Source organism: Phalacrocorax carbo, chromosome 6, assembly GCF_963921805.1.
Source record: "Phalacrocorax carbo chromosome 6, bPhaCar2.1, whole genome shotgun sequence".
Classification (NCBI taxonomy): Eukaryota; Metazoa; Chordata; class Aves; order Suliformes; family Phalacrocoracidae; genus Phalacrocorax; species Phalacrocorax carbo.
The window spans coordinates 26,660,340-26,681,209 of record NC_087518.1 but is presented as its reverse complement, the minus strand read 5'-3'; the positions used below and the strand labels follow the sequence as shown (position 1 = coordinate 26,681,209).

The 20,870-nt window shown below is 57.7% G+C and overlaps 1 protein-coding gene across 1 annotated transcript in view; it reads left to right on the top strand.

Annotated features, from left to right (window-relative positions):
* Positions 1-20,870, top strand: part of LOC135314033 (hornerin-like) — a 138,398-nt gene that overhangs the window by 9,320 nt on the left and 108,208 nt on the right. Inside the window, exons 8-16 of the mRNA XM_064455707.1 lie at positions 1,140-1,247; positions 7,485-7,730; positions 8,139-8,210; positions 8,293-8,364; positions 9,618-9,725; positions 15,953-16,198; positions 16,607-16,678; positions 16,761-16,832; positions 18,086-18,193. Coding sequence (XP_064311777.1) covers positions 1,140-1,247; positions 7,485-7,730; positions 8,139-8,210; positions 8,293-8,364; positions 9,618-9,725; positions 15,953-16,198; positions 16,607-16,678; positions 16,761-16,832; positions 18,086-18,193 — 1,104 coding nt within the window. The remainder of the gene's footprint in view (positions 1-1,139; positions 1,248-7,484; positions 7,731-8,138; positions 8,211-8,292; positions 8,365-9,617; positions 9,726-15,952; positions 16,199-16,606; positions 16,679-16,760; positions 16,833-18,085; positions 18,194-20,870) is intronic.

Genomic DNA, 20,870 nt, shown 5'->3' with positions numbered 1-20,870 from the left:
GGTGCTTAGTTACAGACGTGCCCGTAGGGAGGACTTTTGCAGCTCCTTGGCTGGATGCTGTGCTACAGCGCGGCTGGCATCGCAGGGGTGAGTGGTCCGTCTCCGCTGACCTTGCAGGCTAAGCACTGGTTGCCTGTAATTTATTCCTGTGAAATTGCACCAAATGCTTTCCCTGAAGGTCCTCCAACAGCCAGGTACCAAGCTGAAGGAGGGAAAAAGTCCCCGCAGCCATCACATGCCCTAAGGCAAATGCTGGAAGAACTGGAGAGAGGACACGGTGGGTGTCTTTCGCTCTGCCTTAGCCATGAGACACAACAACCGGAGGTTTTACATACACGTCTGGGCACACTGTAGCCTGCACAGCGGGAAGGGATCAATCGGCCTCACTGCAGTGACGCTAGGTTTCACGCCTTGCAGGTTCTGGTGAGCCACAGAGATGGTGCAGAGCCTTTGCTGCCTGTTGTGCTTCAGGCCGAGTGCCAGAGGCAGCTGCAGTCCCAGCTTGCCCAGCACGGCTCAGAGGCGGCTTGTGCAGATGTCGCAGGCAGATTGGAGGGCCTGGCGCGTGCTGCACTTGTGCTCAGCTCACGCGCAGCGCTGCTTGCCCACTGAGAGCCGGTTCCAGGCACGGGCGAGGTCCCAAGCAGTGCTGCTTGCCCTTTCCTAGTGCTGGAGGTCGGGCGGAGATGCTGACTCAGCGGGCTTTCTGCCTTGTGCTCGATTTCCCATCTGCAGACCGATAGCTGGGATGGGACGAACGTGACCGTTGCTGGGGCTTACAGGGAGGGGCAGGAGGGCCTTGCATAGGAGCAGCCCTGCTCAGAAGGCCTGTTTCCCCGGCTGGCCTGGCTGCAGCTTCTTCCCATCCTCTTTGAAGGAAGGCATTTAGCATCACCTTACTGTTTCCCAAAAACACACTACGTGCAATGCGAACCAGGAGATCGCGTGCAATTTCCTGGTCTCCCAGCAGGTCAGGCCTGGCTGTTGATTGGACTAGTTACTAGGCGCAGCCCCAAGAGTCCCGGCAATTTGTCTAAACCCTATTACCCATGTCTTTGAGAAGCACTGCCTCCTAAAGATGCCACCTCCCTGATGGGAAGGGTTCCAACTAATCCAACCATCCCGCTTGCTTTCTCAAGGGACGGACCGAGAGGCTGTGCAGAAGGAGGCGTTTTTGGAAGGAAGCAGTGGCTCCCTGCCAGCCTCTGCTGAAGAAACAGAGGTGATGCAAGCCAACGGCATGCCAGGTAATTGCTGTCCCGTGGTCAGGCGGTGTCACCCATTGGGATCGCTATGTGTCAGCAGGCTCCTCCCCCGGTGCCGGCTCTGGCACGACACAGCAGCAGCCAAAGATGAAAGGGTTTTGGGTTCGAGGCATCGGGAACACGTTCCACAGACGGTGGGGAACGTGACTCTTGCACAAACGTACCTCCCGCTGTGGCTGCATCCCAGCGCTTGCCGTGAGTCCCTAGAGGCCCAAAGCACAAGAGCAGCACAGAGCGGGATCCCTCCCGTGAGCTGAGGTCCACAGCGATGCCCTGACTCCCCGACTGGGCAGGGCCTTAGAGGGAACATCCCCGTCCTCCTGCACCTGCTGTGCCTGAGCCGTGCCGAGGCTTTACCTGTCATCTCTGCTTTTTGCCAGGGCTGTCAAAGGCGGGAGCAGACCACCATGGCAGCGTATATGAATTTTTCCGCACAGACTCAGGTACTGAGCAGTCTCGCTGGGGTCCCTAAGCAGGAGACATGTCCCAAAACCTGGGAGCGGCTGCAGGTGGTGCCCATGCTGGAGAAAAGGCAGAAGGGGAGAGCAAGGCTCAAGGGTCTCTTCAGAAGGCCTGACTCGGTCCCCACGGGGTGTGGGGGCTGGCCTGCAGGGAGGGAGGGAGGGTTGCGGGTGCCACTCCCTGCTGCAGGGATAGCTTTTGTCTGAGTGACTGCTCAAGCAGGTGCGCTCCCCCGCCATGCTCTCCTGACGGCCACCTGAGTTTTGGTCGGTGGGACAGCCTGTCCTAAAGGGTGGGAATGTGCCTCCAGGCACCAGCACTGGGGGGAAACAGACCTTCCTGGCCATATCAAATGTGCCATGGGCTTACCTGTGGTGCACAGCACAGGCTAACGTCCCAAATTGCTCCTCCAGGTATGGTTGGCGAGACAATCCCAAGTGTTTCCAACCCCCAGAGCACCGCAAGTTTTTTCTGTCCACAAGATGTGCGAAGACGCTGTATGATAGGCACAGCAGCAGTTGTGATTTCCGTGCCACTTGCAATAGCGTTGTGCTATATCATGATCCGACGGCGGAGAAATAGAAGACAGTGAGTCATTGATTTCCCCCCCACGACTGCTTCCTTCCATGGCTGCTCGTCGTAGCCACGAAGCATTCCTAGTCAGGCTGCTGTGGAGTGGTTGGTTAGTTAGGGGTTGGCCAGAAAGCTCTGCTGAGGTTTCTGCTGCTGTCAGATCCTTTAATTGGCATCTTGACTCCTGGGCCTTTGTCTCGAGAGCCGCTCTCACTGGTGCCAGTGTCAGCTCAAACTGACCCTGCCTGGACAAAAGCAGCCCCAGGAGCACCAGGCATAGGCAAAGCAAGGTCAGGGATGAGAAATAGCGGGGGCGAGCTTGCCCTAGAAAGCAAGACGTGCACTAGCACCCGCTCCTGACCAGCAAAGCTGCCCCGAGGAATGCCCCTGCTTGCTGGGGCCATGAGGTGCAGGTGTCCACCTCGGCCAAGGTGTGCTGGCAGCTCAGCCCATGCTGGGCAGCCTTGCCAGCTGCAGGCCGTGCTGTGGATTGGAGAGTCCCTGTGCCCCATCTGCAGCTGAGGGCCTCAGCAGCCTCCTCTCTCCACAGGCATGCCTCTGCAGCTTCAGAAGCCCGCCGGGAAACCAGCAGATACCCCTCGCGCCCGCAGAGCCGGACCCGCCGGCCCAGCACCCCTGAAGGCTGGACCCAACACCAGCGGCCGCCACTTGTGCATGGGAAACCGGCACGCCCGCCCTCCCCACGGCCCCCCCGCCCCCCGAGCCCGATGGTCCGGCCCCCCAGCAGGGGCTGAAGGCAGCCCCGCCAGGGGAGGGCTTGGTGGTGCGCTGACAGAACCCCCACCAACAACTTTGGGGATCAGCCGTTTCTCTACAAATAAAGAGGGACAGAGCTGGCACAGAAGTCTCCAGTGGTACAAACAGCAAACCCCGCGAGGCACCAGCACCGGCTGAGCTCCGCAGCCGGGCGCAGCCGCGGATGCCCACTGTGTCGGCAGGCAGGAGCCAGGCACGGGGCTCCTCTGGCCAGCGGCGGGGCCCCGAGGGGCTGGGGCAGCCCACGGCCATGGCCAGCAACACCAACCTGACCCACACGCAGTGCGGGAGGCAGTGACGGGGGCCCAACCTGGCCAGTCGCACGGACCCGTAAGGGTCCGTGGGCTGAGGGAACGATTGTTGCAGCGGGATCATCTGGCCACAGCGGACCTCCTCAGATGGCATACCCAGGAAAAGGGGGAGCCATCAAGAGCACCTCCAGGGTCACAAGTCTGACAAGCAAATGCACTGGAGGCAAAACAAAGCTCCTCACTAATTAATGGGCCCTTGATGGGCCCTAACTGACAGGCCATCACCAATTAGGGGTGCTGCAAAATATCTCCACACCTGGCTGTGAGCCTGCTGTTAAGCAGCTCCCTGAGCCAGGCCTTTACTGCCTCGGCAGTAAGAAAGTGGTGACCACCCCCACTGCTTGAACAGCGCGTTGAAAGGCTGCCTGAGGCATTCGTGAGAGTTCAGCTGTGCTGCTCAGGCTGCGGCCACTGTTCACAGGACACCAAAGCAAACCACACACTGACAACCAAGGCCCTTCGCTGGTGCAGATCAGGCACTTTGGGCGGGGTACAACAGTAAGCACGTGGCTTTTTCGACTTAAGGGAGGCTGGGCCCGCTCTTAGTTCCGAGGCCTTGGCTTAGATCGCAGTTAGTATTGCCATCAAGGTGTAAAAGTGTTGAGGGGGAGAGGGTTTTAACGCTTCTCCTCCAGAAGCCTGGATGATGGTTTTGCCCTCCAGTGCTTCAGCGCGGGCTCCCCCTCTGTGCGTGCGAGCTCTCCGGGTCAGCGAGCCCAAGGGGCCTTACGTTGGTCCGTCCGCTCCTCGACAGCTGTTGCACGTGGCCTGGAAAGAGTGTCTGGAGAGCTGCCAGGAGCCAGCCAAGAGGTCACCAGGCTCCTCCGCTGCTCACCAAATTGGTGCTGTAGGTCACAGGGGCACGGGAGAGCACACAGGGGAAGTATCACGTGCTGGCCTTCCTCCAACGTGCCACCCTGGGCTTTGCCCACTGGCAAGGGACCCTAGGCTAGGCCGACTTTGGGTTTGATGCCACCCTCCTGTTGAGAGAACAGCAGGACTGCGGTCTTTCTTTCCCCCATTTGTCACAGACTCGTTGATAGCATGCAGGTGACCTACCTTTAGACACCTGAGCTACTGCCACCTGCTCCAGCCCCCTCATCATCGTCTTTGTGGCCCTGCTCTGCACCCGCTCCAGCAGGTCTGTGTCTTTCCTATGCTTTTTATTACCACCATACACCCTGCGGGACAAACACCAGGGGAGAACTGCAGCTAAAGTCAGTGTAATAGGAAAGACACGGCCTGCCTCTGTGCAAAAGACAAGAGCAGAAAGGGGAAATTGGCCAGCACCCTCAGTCAACACCGAGCACGAGAGCTGGCAGAAGATGTGGTTAGACAAAGGGCTCCCTCCCAGTCCCTTAAAAAGGCTGCCAACTCCCGTTTTATGGCAAATGGTCAGGTTTCCTTCATGAATTCCTCATAATGGTCCTCCAGGGTCTGTGTTGGGAGATGGAGTGACACCGTACAATGTGGGAGCCAGCGGATGTTAGGGGTGTGACCCCAAATCCATCAGCACTGAACCAAGCCTGCCACCATGCAGGGAGCTGGGGTCAGAGCTTGATCCGCAGGGCCGCTGCCCCTACCACTCAGGCTCCCAGGCCTGAGCTGATGGCTGCCATTAGGGATTGCTTCTTGACAACACTCCTCCTTGACACGGGAGCCCAACTATCGATGGCACATAAGGACACTTAGCTGTCCTTTGGGACAGCCTCCACTGAGAAAACGTTGCCTTAGCGTGTAACACAACACCAACTTGTAGTTAAAAGGATGCCAGTGTCTGTTCAGGACCACATGATGACTTTCCAGGGTTACTTGCTTGGGGCAGGACACTCCAGCCCTCACTGGGAGCTGGCACACTCTTTCTCAGGTTATTTCCATTTTCCTTCTGGAGGGCTAAAGAACAGAGGATAAAAAAAACTCCCCAGCAGGCCAGGGCTTGACCAAAGCCCGTGGAGAAGGTAGTCCCAACAGTCAGCTAGTCAGCCTGCTAGGAGAACATGACGAGTTGGGCATAAGCAGGCAAGTCTTTCATTTTGGTTTAATTTGTGGTAGTGGAGGGACCAGGCACTCTCAGGCACTCTCAGGCACTCAAGTTAATGCAAGTTCTGCTCCACTCCACCTGAAACAGCTCAGAGCAATACTTTTTCCTCTGCCACACGCTTTCAGAGGCAAAAGCCATTTGGCTTAGCCTAACAGATATTTCGCATTCAGATTGACTCGGTTTTCACAGTCAATGCTCCCAGCACCCTGAATCATAGCATCACAAAATGGTTTGGGTTGCGAGGGACCTGTAAAGGCCATCTAGCCCAACCTCCCCCTGCAATGAGCAGGGCCATCTGCAACTACATCAGGTTGCTCAGAGCCCCGTCCAACCTGACCATCAATGTTTCCGGGGATGGGACAGCTACCACTTCCCAGGGCAACCTGTGCCAGTGTTTCACCACCCTCAGCGTAAAAAATGTCTTCCTTATATCCACCCTGAATCTACCCTCTTTTAGTTTAAAACCACTACCCCTTGCCCTGTTGCAACAGGCCCTGCTAAAAACTCTCTCCCCATCTTTCTTACAAGTCCCCTGTAAGTATCGAGAGGCCGCAAGGAGGTCTACCTGTAGCCTTCTCTTCAGTTGGGCTGAACAACCCAACTCCCTCAGCCTTTCTTCATAGGAGAGGTGTTCCAGCCCTCTGGTCACTTTTGTGGCCCTCCTCTGGACCCGCTCCAACAGGTCCATGTCTTTCTTGTGCTGAGGGCTCCAGAGCTGGACGCAGTACTGCAGGTGGGGTCTCACCAGAGCAGAGTAGAGGGGCAGAATCGCCTCCCTCGACCTGCTGGCCACCCTTCTTTTGATGCAGCCCAGATAACGTTGGCTTTCTGGGCTGCGAGTGCTCATTGCTGGCTCCTGTGCAGCTTTTCATCCACCAGTACCCCCAAGTCCTTTTCCACGGGGCTGCTCTCAATCCCTTCATCCCCCAGGCTCTACTGATATTGGGGCTTGCCCCAACCCAGGTGCAGGACCCTGCACTTGGCCTTGTTGAACTGCGTGACATTCCCATGCGCCCACTTCTCGAGCTTGCCCAGCTCCCTCTGGATGGCACCCCATCCCTCAGGCGTGTCAGCCGCACCACTCAGCTTGCTGTCGTCTGCAAACTTGCCGAGGGCGCACTCGATCCTGCTGTCTATACCATTGCATTGATGAAGATGTTAAACAGTACTCGTCCCAGTACAGAACCCTGAGGGACACCACTCGTCCCTGATCTCCATCTGGACACTGAGCCATTGACCATGACCCTCTGGATGAGACCATCCAGCCAATTCCTTATCCACCAAACAGTCCATCCACCAGATCCATAGCTCTCCAATCTAGAAAGAAGGACGATATGGGGGACCGTGTCAAAGGCCTTTTGGAAGTCCAGCTAGATGACATCTGTAGCTCTTCCCTTGTCCGCTGATGTAGTCACTCCATCATAGAAGGCCACTAGGTTGGTCAGGTGGCATATACCCACCCTGTGCTCTCCTGGGTTCCCTTTTGCATGTCAAATAATTGGAGAGAATACTCCTCTGTTTCAGGGATTGACTTTGCTCTTTGAGGAGCCTGACAGAAGGTACTCCCTTACATTTCACATGAAGAAGGAATGGAAAAGTCAAGGCTTCCTCTTTGGTGGAAAACAAAAGTGACTCATTAGCCCTGGGGTCCCCCAAGGCACCAAACTGGGCTCCAGCCTGGAAGCTGCCGACGGAAGGGGATCTTGCACTTGTCTTGAGACTGAAATCGCTCACTTTTCAGCCTCACGAGCTGTTGCTAACAGCCCCCAAGGAGGTCAGAAAGCCCTTGGCTGTGGTTTCTGGTTGTTCTGGGGGACTGTGAACTCCTCGCTGCCCCTGTGACAGTGCCCAGAAAACAGAGCAGAGTCGTGGGCTCAGCCCCGGCTTGGCCTGTGTCCCAGCCCTTGGACAGAGCTGCCCGACGGGATGTGCTCCCCTCCCAAAGAGGGCAGCTCCCCTGGCTGTGCTCCAGCGGCTCTCCAAGAGCGCCCTGAGGACGATCCCCACACAGGCTCAGCCAGGCCGTGAGGTCACAACGAGGCTGTGATGTCACAGAGCCCCACAGTGCTGTGCTGGCTATAAATACTGACCGATCAGCCCCCGGACCCATCTGCAGCAGCAGCGGCAGCAGCGGCAGCAGCGGCAGCAGCGGCAGTGACAGCAGTGGTGGCAGTGGTGACAGCAGCGGCTGCGGCAGTGGCAGGGCCATGGCCACCACCCACCACCTCCTCCTCATCCTCCTCCTGGTGGCCCTGCATGCCAGGGTTACCCAGGCTGCTCCGTGGCAAGCACTGGGAGCAGGTAAGCAGGCAGCACTGGTGCAGCCTTTCACAGGCCAGCGGGCTCTTCTCCCCAAGAAGCGTGGGTGATGGGGTTTTTTCCCTCCAGAGCTTTAACGAGGGTCACCTCTCTGTGTGTTTGTTTGTGTGTGTGTGTGAGAGCGAGCTCTCCCGAGAAGAAAGCCCCAAAGGGGGCCATATGTTGGTCCGGCTGCTCCTCAACGAGTGCTGCACATGGCCTGCAAAGAGTGTCTGAAGAGCTGCAAGGAGCCAGCCAAGACGTCCCCGGGCCCTCTGCAGCTTTGGCACTCCCCACCTATGTCTGGCTACCACCTCGTTACCTGACCCCCTTCCAGGGCCTGCAGTTCACGAAGGCAGAAGTGGAACCCAACATGCAATGGAAACATTACTCTTCTGTGCTTGCTTCTAGGTGAGGGTCGTGGCAACGGTTATCCAGCTTCTCGGCTGGATGTTGGTTTGGAGCCCTTGGGGCATCCTGGAGGTAAGGTCTCGGTGTCCCTTTCCTTGAAAGAATTAACTTTGACACTGTGGCAAGAGCTTATTCATGTGCCATTTTCCTGAAGGTCCTCTCAAAGTCGAGAGCTTCCCGACCTCTTGGCCTCTTCCTGTCCCCGAGCCTGAGAGCAATCCCACAGGTAAGTCAGTGGGAGGAGGGAGCATTCACCTTTTAATCTTCTTGCCATGTGAAATGCAAGCTGCTCCTTCCGTGGCCAATGATGTGCAGACAACAGGTGACGGAGGCTTCTCTGGGTGCTTAGTTACAGACGTGCCCGTAGGGAGGACTTTTGCAGCTCCTTGGCTGGATGCTGTGCTACAGCGCGGCTGGCATCGCAGGGGTGAGTGGTCCGTCTCCGCTGACCTTGCAGGCTAAGCACTGGTTGCCTGTAATTTATTCCTGTGAAATTGCACCAAATGCTTTCCCTGAAGGTCCTCCAACAGCCAGGTACCAAGCTGAAGGAGGGAAAAAGTCCCCGCAGCCATCACATGCCCTAAGGCAAATGCTGGAAGAACTGGAGAGAGGACACGGTGGGTGTCTTTCGCTCTGCCTTAGCCATGAGACACAACAACCGGAGGTTTTACATACACGTCTGGGCACACTGTAGCCTGCACAGCGGGAAGGGATCAATCGGCCTCACTGCAGTGACGCTAGGTTTCACGCCTTGCAGGTTCTGGTGAGCCACAGAGATGGTGCAGAGCCTTTGCTGCCTGTTGTGCTTCAGGCCGAGTGCCAGAGGCAGCTGCAGTCCCAGCTTGCCCAGCACGGCTCAGAGGCGGCTTGTGCAGATGTCGCAGGCAGATTGGAGGGCCTGGCGCGTGCTGCACTTGTGCTCAGCTCACGCGCAGCGCTGCTTGCCCACTGAGAGCCGGTTCCAGGCACGGGCGAGGTCCCAAGCAGTGCTGCTTGCCCTTTCCTAGTGCTGGAGGTCGGGCGGAGATGCTGACTCAGCGGGCTTTCTGCCTTGTGCTCGATTTCCCATCTGCAGACCGATAGCTGGGATGGGACGAACGTGACCGTTGCTGGGGCTTACAGGGAGGGGCAGGAGGGCCTTGCATAGGAGCAGCCCTGCTCAGAAGGCCTGTTTCCCCGGCTGGCCTGGCTGCAGCTTCTTCCCATCCTCTTTGAAGGAAGGCATTTAGCATCACCTTACTGTTTCCCAAAAACACACTACGTGCAATGCGAACCAGGAGATCGCGTGCAATTTCCTGGTCTCCCAGCAGGTCAGGCCTGGCTGTTGATTGGACTAGTTACTAGGCGCAGCCCCAAGAGTCCCGGCAATTTGTCTAAACCCTATTACCCATGTCTTTGAGAAGCACTGCCTCCTAAAGATGCCACCTCCCTGATGGGAAGGGTTCCAACTAATCCAACCATCCCGCTTGCTTTCTCAAGGGACGGACCGAGAGGCTGTGCAGAAGGAGGCGTTTTTGGAAGGAAGCAGTGGCTCCCTGCCAGCCTCTGCTGAAGAAACAGAGGTGATGCAAGCCAACGGCATGCCAGGTAATTGCTGTCCCGTGGTCAGGCGGTGTCACCCATTGGGATCGCTATGTGTCAGCAGGCTCCTCCCCCGGTGCCGGCTCTGGCACGACACAGCAGCAGCCAAAGATGAAAGGGTTTTGGGTTCGAGGCATCGGGAACACGTTCCACAGACGGTGGGGAACGTGACTCTTGCACAAACGTACCTCCCGCTGTGGCTGCATCCCAGCGCTTGCCGTGAGTCCCTAGAGGCCCAAAGCACAAGAGCAGCACAGAGCGGGATCCCTCCCGTGAGCTGAGGTCCACAGCGATGCCCTGACTCCCCGACTGGGCAGGGCCTTAGAGGGAACATCCCCGTCCTCCTGCACCTGCTGTGCCTGAGCCGTGCCGAGGCTTTACCTGTCATCTCTGCTTTTTGCCAGGGCTGTCAAAGGCGGGAGCAGACCACCATGGCAGCGTATATGAATTTTTCCGCACAGACTCAGGTACTGAGCAGTCTCGCTGGGGTCCCTAAGCAGGAGACATGTCCCAAAACCTGGGAGCAGCAGCAGGTGGTGCCCATGCTGGAGAAAAGGCAGAAGGGGAGAGCAAGGCTCAAGGGTCTCTTCAGAAGGCCTGACTCGGTCCCCACGGGGTGTGGGGGCTGGCCTGCAGGGAGGGAGGGAGGGTTGCGGGTGCCACTCCCTGCTGCAGGGATAGCTTTTGTCTGAGTGACTGCTCAAGCAGAGCAGTTCACCTCCGCCAAGCTCTCCTGACGGCCACCTGAGTTTTGGTCGGTGGGACAGCCTGTCCTAAAGGGTGGGAATGTGCCTCCAGGCACCAGCACTGGGGGGGAAACAGACCTTCCTGGCCATATCAAATGTGCCATGGGCTTACCTGTGGTGCACAGCACGGCTAACGTCCCAAATTGCTCCTCCAGGTATGGTTGGCGAGACAATCCCAAGTGTTTCCAACCCCAGAGCACGCAAGTTTTTTCTGTCCACAAGATGTGCGAAGACGCTGTATGATAGGCACAGCAGCAGTTGTGATTTCCGTGCCACTTGCAATAGCGTTGTGCTATATCATGATCCGACGGCGGAGAAATAGAAGACAGTGAGTCATTGATTTCCCCCCCACGACTGCTTCCTTCCATGGCTGCTCGTCGTAGCCACGAAGCATTCCTAGTCAGGCTGCTGTGGAGTGGTTGGTTAGTTAGGGGTTGGCCAGAAAGCTCTGCTGAGGTTTCTGCTGCTGTCAGATCCTTTAATTGGCATCTTGACTCCTGGGCCTTTGTCTCGAGAGCCGCTCTCACTGGTGCCAGTGTCAGCTCAAACTGACCCTGCCTGGACAAAAGCAGCCCCAGGAGCACCAGGCATAGGCAAAGCAAGGTCAGGATGAGAAATAGCGGGGGCGAGCTTGCCCTAGAAAGCAAGACGTGCACTAGCACCCGCTCCTGACCAGCAAAGCTGCCCCGAGGAATGCCCCTGCTTGCTGGGGCCATGAGGTGCAGGTGTCCACCTCGGCCAAGGTGTGCTGGCAGCTCAGCCCATGCTGGGCAGCCTTGCCAGCTGCAGGCCGTGCTGTAGATTGGAGAGTCCCTGTGCCCCATCTGCAGCTGAGGGCCTCAGCAGCCTCCTCTCTCCACAGGCATGCCTCTGCAGCTTCAGAAGCCCGCCGGGAAACCAGCAGATACCCCTCGCGCCCGCAGAGCCGGACCCGCCGGCCCAGCACCCCTGAAGCTGGATCCCAACACCAGCGGCCGCCACTTGTGCATGGAAACCGGCACGCCCGCCCTCCCCACGGCCCCCCCGCCCCCCGAGCCCGATGGTCGGCCCCCCAGCAGGGGCTTGAAGGCAGCCCCGCCAGGGGAGGGCTGGTGGTGCGGCTGACAGAACCCCACCAACAACTTTGGGGATCAGCGTTTCTCTACAAATAAAGAGGGACAGAGCTGGCACAGAAGTCTCCAGTGGTACAAACAGCAAACCCCGCGAGGCACCAGCACCGGCTGAGCTCCGCAGCCGGGCGCAGCCGCGGATGCCCACTGTGTCGGCAGGCAGGAGCCAGGCACGGGGCTCCTCTGGCCAGTGGCGGGGCCCCGAGGGGCTGGGCAGCCCACGGCCATGGCCAGCAACACCAACCTGACCCACACGCAGTGCGGGAGCAGTGACGGGGCCCAACCTGGCCAGTCGCACGGACCCGTAAGGGTCCGTGGGCTGAGGGAACGATTGTTGCAGCGGGATCATCTGGCCACAGCGGACCTCCTCAGATGGCATACCAGGAAAAGGGGGAGCCATCAAGAGCACCTCAGGGACACAAGTCTGACAAGCAATGCACTGGAGGCAAAACAAAGCTCCTCACTAATTAATGGGCCCTTGATGGGCCCTAACTGACAGGCCATCACCAATTAGGGGTGCTGCAAAATATCTCCACACCTGGCTGTGAGCCTGCTGTTAAGCAGCTCCCTGAGCCAGGCCTTTACTGCCTCGGCAGTAAGAAAGTGGTGACCACCCCCACTGCTTGAACAGCGCGTTGAAAGGCTGCCTGAGGCATTCGTAAGAGTTCAGCTGTGCTGCTCAGGCTGCGGCCACTGTTCACAGGACACCAAAGCAAACCACACACTGACAACCAAGGCCCTTCGCTGGTGCAGATCAGGCACTTTGGGCGGGGTACAACAGTAAGCACGTGGCTTTTTCGACTTAAGGGAGGCTGGGCCCGCTCTTAGTTCCGAGGCCTTGGCTTAGATCGCAGTTAGTATTGCCATCAAGGTGTAAAAGTGTTGAGGGGGAGAGGGTTTTAACGCTTCTCCTCCAGAAGCCTGGATGATGGTTTTGCCCTCCAGTGCTTCAGCGCGGGCTCCCCCTCTGTGCGTGCGAGCTCTCCGGGTCAGCGAGCCCAAGGGGCCTTACGTTGGTCCGTCCGCTCCTCGACAGCTGTTGCACGTGGCCTGGAAAGAGTGTCTGGAGAGCTGCCAGGAGCCAGCCAAGAGGTCACCAGGCTCCTCCGCTGCTCACCAAATTGGTGCTGTAGGTCACAGGGGCACGGGAGAGCACACAGGGGAAGTATCACGTGCTGGCCTTCCTCCAACGTGCCACCCTGGGCTTTGCCCACTGGCAAGGGACCCTAGGCTAGGCCGACTTTGGGTTTGATGCCACCCTCCTGTTGAGAGAACAGCAGGACTGCGGTCTTTCTTTCCCCCATTTGTCACAGACTCGTTGATAGCATGCAGGTGACCTACCTTTAGACACCTGAGCTACTGCCACCTGCTCCAGCCCCCTCATCATCGTCTTTGTGGCCCTGCTCTGCACCCGCTCCAGCAGGTCTGTGTCTTTCCTATGCTTTTTATTACCACCATACACCCTGCGGGACAAACACCAGGGGAGAACTGCAGCTAAAGTCAGTGTAATAGGAAAGACACGGCCTGCCTCTGTGCAAAAGACAAGAGCAGAAAGGGGAAATTGGCCAGCACCCTCAGTCAACACTGAGCACGAGAGCTGGCAGAAGATGTGGTTAGACAAAGGGCTCCCTCCCAGTCCCTTAAAAAGGCTGCCAACTCCCGTTTTATGGCAAATGGTCAGGTTTCCTTCATGAATTCCTCATAATGGTCCTCCAGGGTCTGTGTTGGGAGATGGAGTGACACCGTACAATGTGGGAGCCAGCGGATGTTAGGGGTGTGACCCCAAATCCATCAGCACTGAACCAAGCCTGCCACCATGCAGGGAGCTGGGGTCAGAGCTTGATCCGCAGGGCCGCTGCCCCTACCACTCAGGCTCCCAGGCCTGAGCTGATGGCTGCCATTAGGGATTGCTTCTTGACAACACTCCTCCTTGACACGGGAGCCCAACTATCGATGGCACATAAGGACACTTAGCTGTCCTTTGGGACAGCCTCCACTGAGAAAACGTTGCCTTAGCGTGTAACACAACACCAACTTGTAGTTAAAAGGATGCCAGTGTCTGTTCAGGACCACATGATGACTTTCCAGGGTTACTTGCTTGGGGCAGGACACTCCAGCCCTCACTGGGAGCTGGCACACTCTTTCTCAGGTTATTTCCATTTTCCTTCTGGAGGGCTAAAGAACAGAGGATAAAAAAAACTCCCCAGCAGGCCAGGGCTTGACCAAAGCCCGTGGAGAAGGTAGTCCCAACAGTCAGCTAGTCAGCCTGCTAGGAGAACATGACGAGTTGGGCATAAGCAGGCAAGTCTTTCATTTTGGTTTAATTTGTGGTAGTGGAGGGACCAGGCACTCTCAGGCACTCTCAGGCACTCAAGTTAATGCAAGTTCTGCTCCACTCCACCTGAAACAGCTCAGAGCAATACTTTTTCCTCTGCCACACGCTTTCAGAGGCAAAAGCCATTTGGCTTAGCCTAACAGATATTTCGCATTCAGATTGACTCGGTTTTCACAGTCAATGCTCCCAGCACCCTGAATCATAGCATCACAAAATGGTTTGGGTTGCGAGGGACCTGTAAAGGCCATCTAGCCCAACCTCCCCCTGCAATGAGCAGGGCCATCTGCAACTACATCAGGTTGCTCAGAGCCCCGTCCAACCTGACCATCAATGTTTCCGGGGATGGGACAGCTACCACTTCCCAGGGCAACCTGTGCCAGTGTTTCACCACCCTCAGCGTAAAAAATGTCTTCCTTATATCCACCCTGAATCTACCCTCTTTTAGTTTAAAACCACTACCCCTTGCCCTGTTGCAACAGGCCCTGCTAAAAACTCTCTCCCCATCTTTCTTACAAGTCCCCTGTAAGTATCGAGAGGCCGCAAGGAGGTCTACCTGTAGCCTTCTCTTCAGTTGGGCTGAACAACCCAACTCCCTCAGCCTTTCTTCATAGGAGAGGTGTTCCAGCCCTCTGGTCACTTTTGTGGCCCTCCTCTGGACCCGCTCCAACAGGTCCATGTCTTTCTTGTGCTGAGGGCTCCAGAGCTGGACACAGTACTGCAGGTGGGGTCTCACCAGAGCAGAGTAGAGGGGCAGAATCGCCTCCCTCGACCTGCTGGCCACCCTTCTTTTGATGCAGCCCAGATAACGTTGGCTTTCTGGGCTGCGAGTGCTCATTGCTGGCTCCTGTGCAGCTTTTCATCCACCAGTACCCCCAAGTCCTTTTCCACAGGGCTGCTCTCAATCCCTTCATCCCCCAGGCTCTACTGATATTGGGGCTTGCCCCAACCCAGGTGCAGGACCCTGCACTTGGCCTTGTTGAACTGCGTGACATTCCCATGCGCCCACTTCTCGAGCTTGCCCAGCTCCCTCTGGATGGCACCCCATCCCTCAGGCGTGTCAGCCGCACCACTCAGCTTGCTGTCGTCTGCAAACTTGCCGAGGGCGCACTCGATCCTGCTGTCTATACCATTGCATTGATGAAGATGTTAAACAGTACTCGTCCCAGTACAGAACCCTGAGGGACACCACTCGTCCCTGATCTCCATCTGGACACTGAGCCATTGACCATGACCCTCTGGATGAGACCATCCAGCCAATTCCTTATCCACCAAACAGTCCATCCATCAGATCCATAGCTCTCCAATCTAGAAAGAAGGACGATATGGGGGACCGTGTCAAAGGCCTTTTGGAAGTCCAGCTAGATGACATCTGTAGCTCTTCCCTTGTCCGCTGATGTAGTCACTCCATCATAGAAGGCCACTAGGTTGGTCAGGTGGCATATACCCACCCTGTGCTCTCCTGGGTTCCCTTTTGCATGTCAAATAATTGGAGAGAATACTCCTCTGTTTCAGGGATTGACTTTGCTCTTTGAGGAGCCTGACAGAAGGTACTCCCTTACATTTCACATGAAGAAGGAATGGAAAAGTCAAGGCTTCCTCTTTGGTGGAAAACAAAAGTGACTCATTAGCCCTGGGGTCCCCCAAGGCACCAAACTGGGCTCCAGCCTGGAAGCTGCCGACGGAAGGGGATCTTGCACTTGTCTTGAGACTGAAATCGCTCACTCTTCAGCCTCACGAGCTGTTGCTAACAGCCCCCAAGGAGGTCAGAAAGCCCTTGGCTGTGGTTTCTGGTTGTTCTGGGGGACTGTGAACTCCTCGCTGCCCCTGTGACAGTGCCCAGAAAACAGAGCAGAGTCGTGGGCTCAGCCCCGGCTTGGCCTGTGTCCCAGCCCTTGGACAGAGCTGCCCGACGGGATGTGCTCCCCTCCCAAAGAGGGCAGCTCCCCTGGCTGTGCTCCAGCGGCTCTCCAAGAGCGCCCTGAGGACGATCCCCACACAGGCTCAGCCAGGCCGTGAGGTCACAACGAGGCTGTGATGTCACAGAGCCCCACAGTGCTGTGCTGGCTATAAATACTGACCGATCAGCCCCCGGACCCATCTGCAGCAGCAGCGGCAGCAGCGGCAGCAGCGGCAGCAGCGGCAGTGACAGCAGTGGTGGCAGTGGTGACAGCAGTGGCTGCGGCAGTGGCAGGGCCATGGCCACCACCCACCACCTCCTCCTCATCCTCCTCCTGGTGGCCCTGCATGCCAGGGTTACCCAGGCTGCTCCGTGGCAAGCACTGGGAGCAGGTAAGCAGGCAGCACTGGTGCAGCCTTTCACAGGCCAGCGGGCTCTTCTCCCCAAGAAGCGTGGGTGATGGGTTTTTTTCCCTCCAGAGCTTTAACGAGGGTCACCTCTCTGTGTGTTTGTTTGTGTGTGTGTGTGAGAGCGAGCTCTCCTGAGAAGAAAGCCCCAAAGGGGGCCATATGTTGGTCCGGCTGCTCCTCAACGAGTGCTGCACATGGCCTGCAAAGAGTGTCTGAAGAGCTGCAAGGAGCCAGCCAAGACGTCCCCGGGCCCTCTGCAGCTTTGGCACTCCCCACCTATGTCTGGCTACCACCTCGTTACCTGACCCCCTTCCAGGGCCTGCAGTTCACGAAGGCAGAAGTGGAACCCAACATGCAATGGAAACATTACTCTTCTGTGCTTGCTTCTAGGTGAGGGTCGTGGCAACGGTTATCCAGCTTCTCGGCCGGATGTTGGTTTGGAGCCCTTGGGGCATCCTGGAGGTAAGGTCTCGGTGTCCCTTTCCTTGAAAGAATTAACTTTGACACTGTGGCAAGAGCTTATTCATGTGCCATTTTCCTGAAGGTCCTCTCAAAGTCGAGAGCTTCCCGACCTCTTGGCCTCTTCCTGTCCCCGAGCCTGAGAGCAATCCCACAGGTAAGTCAGTGGGAGGAGGGAGCATTCACCTTTTAATCTTCTTGCCATGTGAAATGCAAGCTGCTCCTTCCGTGGCCAATGATGTGCAGACAACAGGTGACGGAGGCTTCTCTGGGTGCTTAGTTACAGACGTGCCCGTAGGGAGGACTTTTGCAGCTCCTTGGCTGGATGCTGTGCTACAGCGCGGCTGGCATCGCAGGGGTGAGTGGTCCGTCTCCGCTGACCTTGCAGGCTAAGCACTGGTTGCCTGTAATTTATTCCTGTGAAATTGCACCAAATGCTTTCCCTGAAGGTCCTCCAACAGCCAGGTACCAAGCTGAAGGAGGGAAAAAGTCCCCGCAGCCATCACATGCCCTAAGGCAAATGCTGGAAGAACTGGAGAGAGGACACGGTGGGTGTCTTTCGCTCTGCCTTAGCCATGAGACACAACAACCGGAGGTTTTACATACACGTCTGGGCACACTGTAGCCTGCACAGCGGGAAGGGATCAATCGGCCTCACTGCAGTGACGCTAGGTTTCACGCCTTGCAGGTTCTGGTGAGCCACAGAGATGGTGCAGAGCCTTTGCTGCCTGTTGTGCTTCAGGCCGAGTGCCAGAGGCAGCTGCAGTCCCAGCTTGCCCAGCACGGCTCAGAGGCGGCTTGTGCAGATGTCGCAGGCAGATTGGAGGGCCTGGCGCGTGCTGCACTTGTGCTCAGCTCACGCGCAGCGCTGCTTGCCCACTGAGAGCCGGTTCCAGGCACGGGCGAGGTCCCAAGCAGTGCTGCTTGCCCTTTCCTAGTGCTGGAGGTCGGGCGGAGATGCTGACTCAGCGGGCTTTCTGCCTTGTGCTCGATTTCCCATCTGCAGACCGATAGCTGGGATGGGACGAACGTGACCGTTGCTGGGGCTTACAGGGAGGGGCAGGAGGGCCTTGCATAGGAGCAGCCCTGCTCAGAAGGCCTGTTTCCCCGGCTGGCCTGGCTGCAGCTTCTTCCCATCCTCTTTGAAGGAAGGCATTTAGCATCACCTTACTGTTTCCCAAAAACACACTACGTGCAATGCGAACCAGGAGATCGCGTGCAATTTCCTGGTCTCCCAGCAGGTCAGGCCTGGCTGTTGATTGGACTAGTTACTAGGCGCAGCCCCAAGAGTCCCGGCAATTTGTCTAAACCCTATTACCCATGTCTTTGAGAAGCACTGCCTCCTAAAGATGCCACCTCCCTGATGGGAAGGGTTCCAACTAATCCAACCATCCCGCTTGCTTTCTCAAGGGACGGACCGAGAGGCTGTGCAGAAGGAGGCGTTTTTGGAAGGAAGCAGTGGCTCCCTGCCAGCCTCTGCTGAAGAAACAGAGGTGATGCAAGCCAACGGCATGCCAGGTAATTGCTGTCCCGTGGTCAGGCGGTGTCACCCATTGGGATCGCTATGTGTCAGCAGGCTCCTCCCCCGGTGCCGGCTCTGGCACGACACAGCAGCAGCCAAAGATGAAAGGGTTTTGGGTTCGAGGCATCGGGAACACGTTCCACAGACGGTGGGGAACGTGACTCTTGCACAAACGTACCTCCCGCTGTGGCTGCATCCCAGCGCTTGCCGTGAGTCCCTAGAGGCCCAAAGCACAAGAGCAGCACAGAGCGGGATCCCTCCCGTGAGCTGAGGTCCACAGCGATGCCCTGACTCCCCGACTGGGCAGGGCCTTAGAGGGAACATCCCCGTCCTCCTGCACCTGCTGTGCCTGAGCCGTGCCGAGGCTTTACCTGTCATCTCTGCTTTTTGCCAGGGCTGTCAAAGGCGGGAGCAGACCACCATGGCAGCGTATATGAATTTTTCCGCACAGACTCAGGTACTGAGCAGTCTCGCTGGGGTCCCTAAGCAGGAGACATGTCCCAAAACCTGGGAGCAGCAGCAGGTGGTGCCCATGCTGGAGAAAAGGCAGAAGGGGAGAGCAAGGCTCAAGGGTCTCTTCAGAAGGCCTGACTCGGTCCCCACGGGGTGTGGGGGCTGGCCTGCAGGGAGGGAGGGAGGGTTGCGGGTGCCACTCCCTGCTGCAGGGATAGCTTTTGTCTGAGTGACTGCTCAAGCAGGTGCGCTCCCCCGCCATGCTCTCCTGACGGCCACCTGAGTTTTGGTCGGTGGGACAGCCTGTCCTAAAGGGTGGGAATGTGCCTCCAGGCACCAGCACTGGGGGGAAACAGACCTTCCTGGCCATATCAAATGTGCCATGGGCTTACCTGTGGTGCACAGCACAGGCTAACGTCCCAAATTGCTCCTCCAGGTATGGTTGGCGAGACAATCCCAAGTGTTTCCAACCCCCAGAGCACCGCAAGTTTTTTCTGTCCACAAGATGTGCGAAGACGCTGTATGATAGGCACAGCAGCAGTTGTGATTTCCGTGCCACTTGCAATAGCGTTGTGCTATATCATGATCCGACGGCGGAGAAATAGAAGACAGTGAGTCATTGATTTCCCCCCCACGACTGCTTCCTTCCATGGCTGCTCGTCGTAGCCACGAAGCATTCCTAGTCAGGCTGCTGTGGAGTGGTTGGTTAGTTAGGGGTTGGCCAGAAAGCTCTGCTGAGGTTTCTGCTGCTGTCAGATCCTTTAATTGGCATCTTGACTCCTGGGCCTTTGTCTCGAGAGCCGCTCTCACTGGTGCCAGTGTCAGCTCAAACTGACCCTGCCTGGACAAAAGCAGCCCCAGGAGCACCAGGCATAGGCAAAGCAAGGTCAGGGATGAGAAATAGCGGGGGCGAGCTTGCCCTAGAAAGCAAGACGTGCACTAGCACCCGCTCCTGACCAGCAAAGCTGCCCCGAGGAATGCCCCTGCTTGCTGGGGCCATGAGGTGCAGGTGTCCACCTCGGCCAAGGTGTGCTGGCAGCTCAGCCCATGCTGGGCAGCCTTGCCAGCTGCAGGCCGTGCTGTGGATTGGAGAGTCCCTGTGCCCCATCTGCAGCTGAGGGCCTCAGCAGCCTCCTCTCTCCACAGGCATGCCTCTGCAGCTTCAGAAGCCCGCCGGGAAACCAGCAGATACCCCTCGCGCCCGCAGAGCCGGACCCGCCGGCCCAGCACCCCTGAAGGCTGGACCCAACACCAGCGGCCGCCACTTGTGCATGGGAAACCGGCACTCCCGCCCTCCCCACGGCCCCCCCGCCCCCCGAGCCCGATGGTCCGGCCCCCCAGCAGGGGCTGAAGGCAGCCCCGCCAGGGGAGGGCTTGGTGGTGCGCTGACAGAACCCCCACCAACAACTTTGGGGATCAGCCGTTTCTCTACAAATAAAGAGGGACAGAGCTGGCACAGAAGTCTCCAGTGGTACAAACAGCAAACCCCGCGAGGCACCAGCACCGGCTGAGCTCCGCAGCCGGGCGCAGCCGCGGATGCCCACTGTGTCGGCAGGCAGGAGCCAGGCACGGGGCTCCTCTGGCCAGCGGCGGGGCCCCGAGGGGCTGGGGCAGCCCACGGCCATGGCCAGCAACACCAACCTGACCCACACGCAGTGCGGGAGGCAGTGACGGGGGCCCAACCTGGCCAGTCGCACGGACCCGTAAGGGTCCGTGGGCTGAGGGAACGATTGTTGCAGCGGGATCATCTGGCCACAGCGGACCTCCTCAGATGGCATACCCAGGAAAAGGGGGAGCCATCAAGAGCACCTCCAGGGACACAAGTCTGACAAGCAAATGCACTGGAGGCAAAACAAAGCTCCTCACTAATTAATGGGCCCTTGATGGGCCCTAACTGACAGGCCATCACCAATTAGGGGTGCTGCAAAATATCTCCACACCTGGCTGTGAGCCTGCTGTTAAGCAGCTCCCTGAGCCAGGCCTTTACTGCCTCGGCAGTAAGAAAGTGGTGACCACCCCCACTGCTTGAACAGCGCGTTGAAAGGCTGCCTGAGGCATTCGTAAGAGTTCAGCTGTGCTGCTCAGGCTGCGGCCACTGTTCACAGGACACCAAAGCAAACCACACACTGACAACCAAGGCCCTTCGCTGGTGCAGATCAGGCACTTTGGGCGGGGTACAACAGTAAGCACGTGGCTTTTTCGACTTAAGGGAGGCTGGGC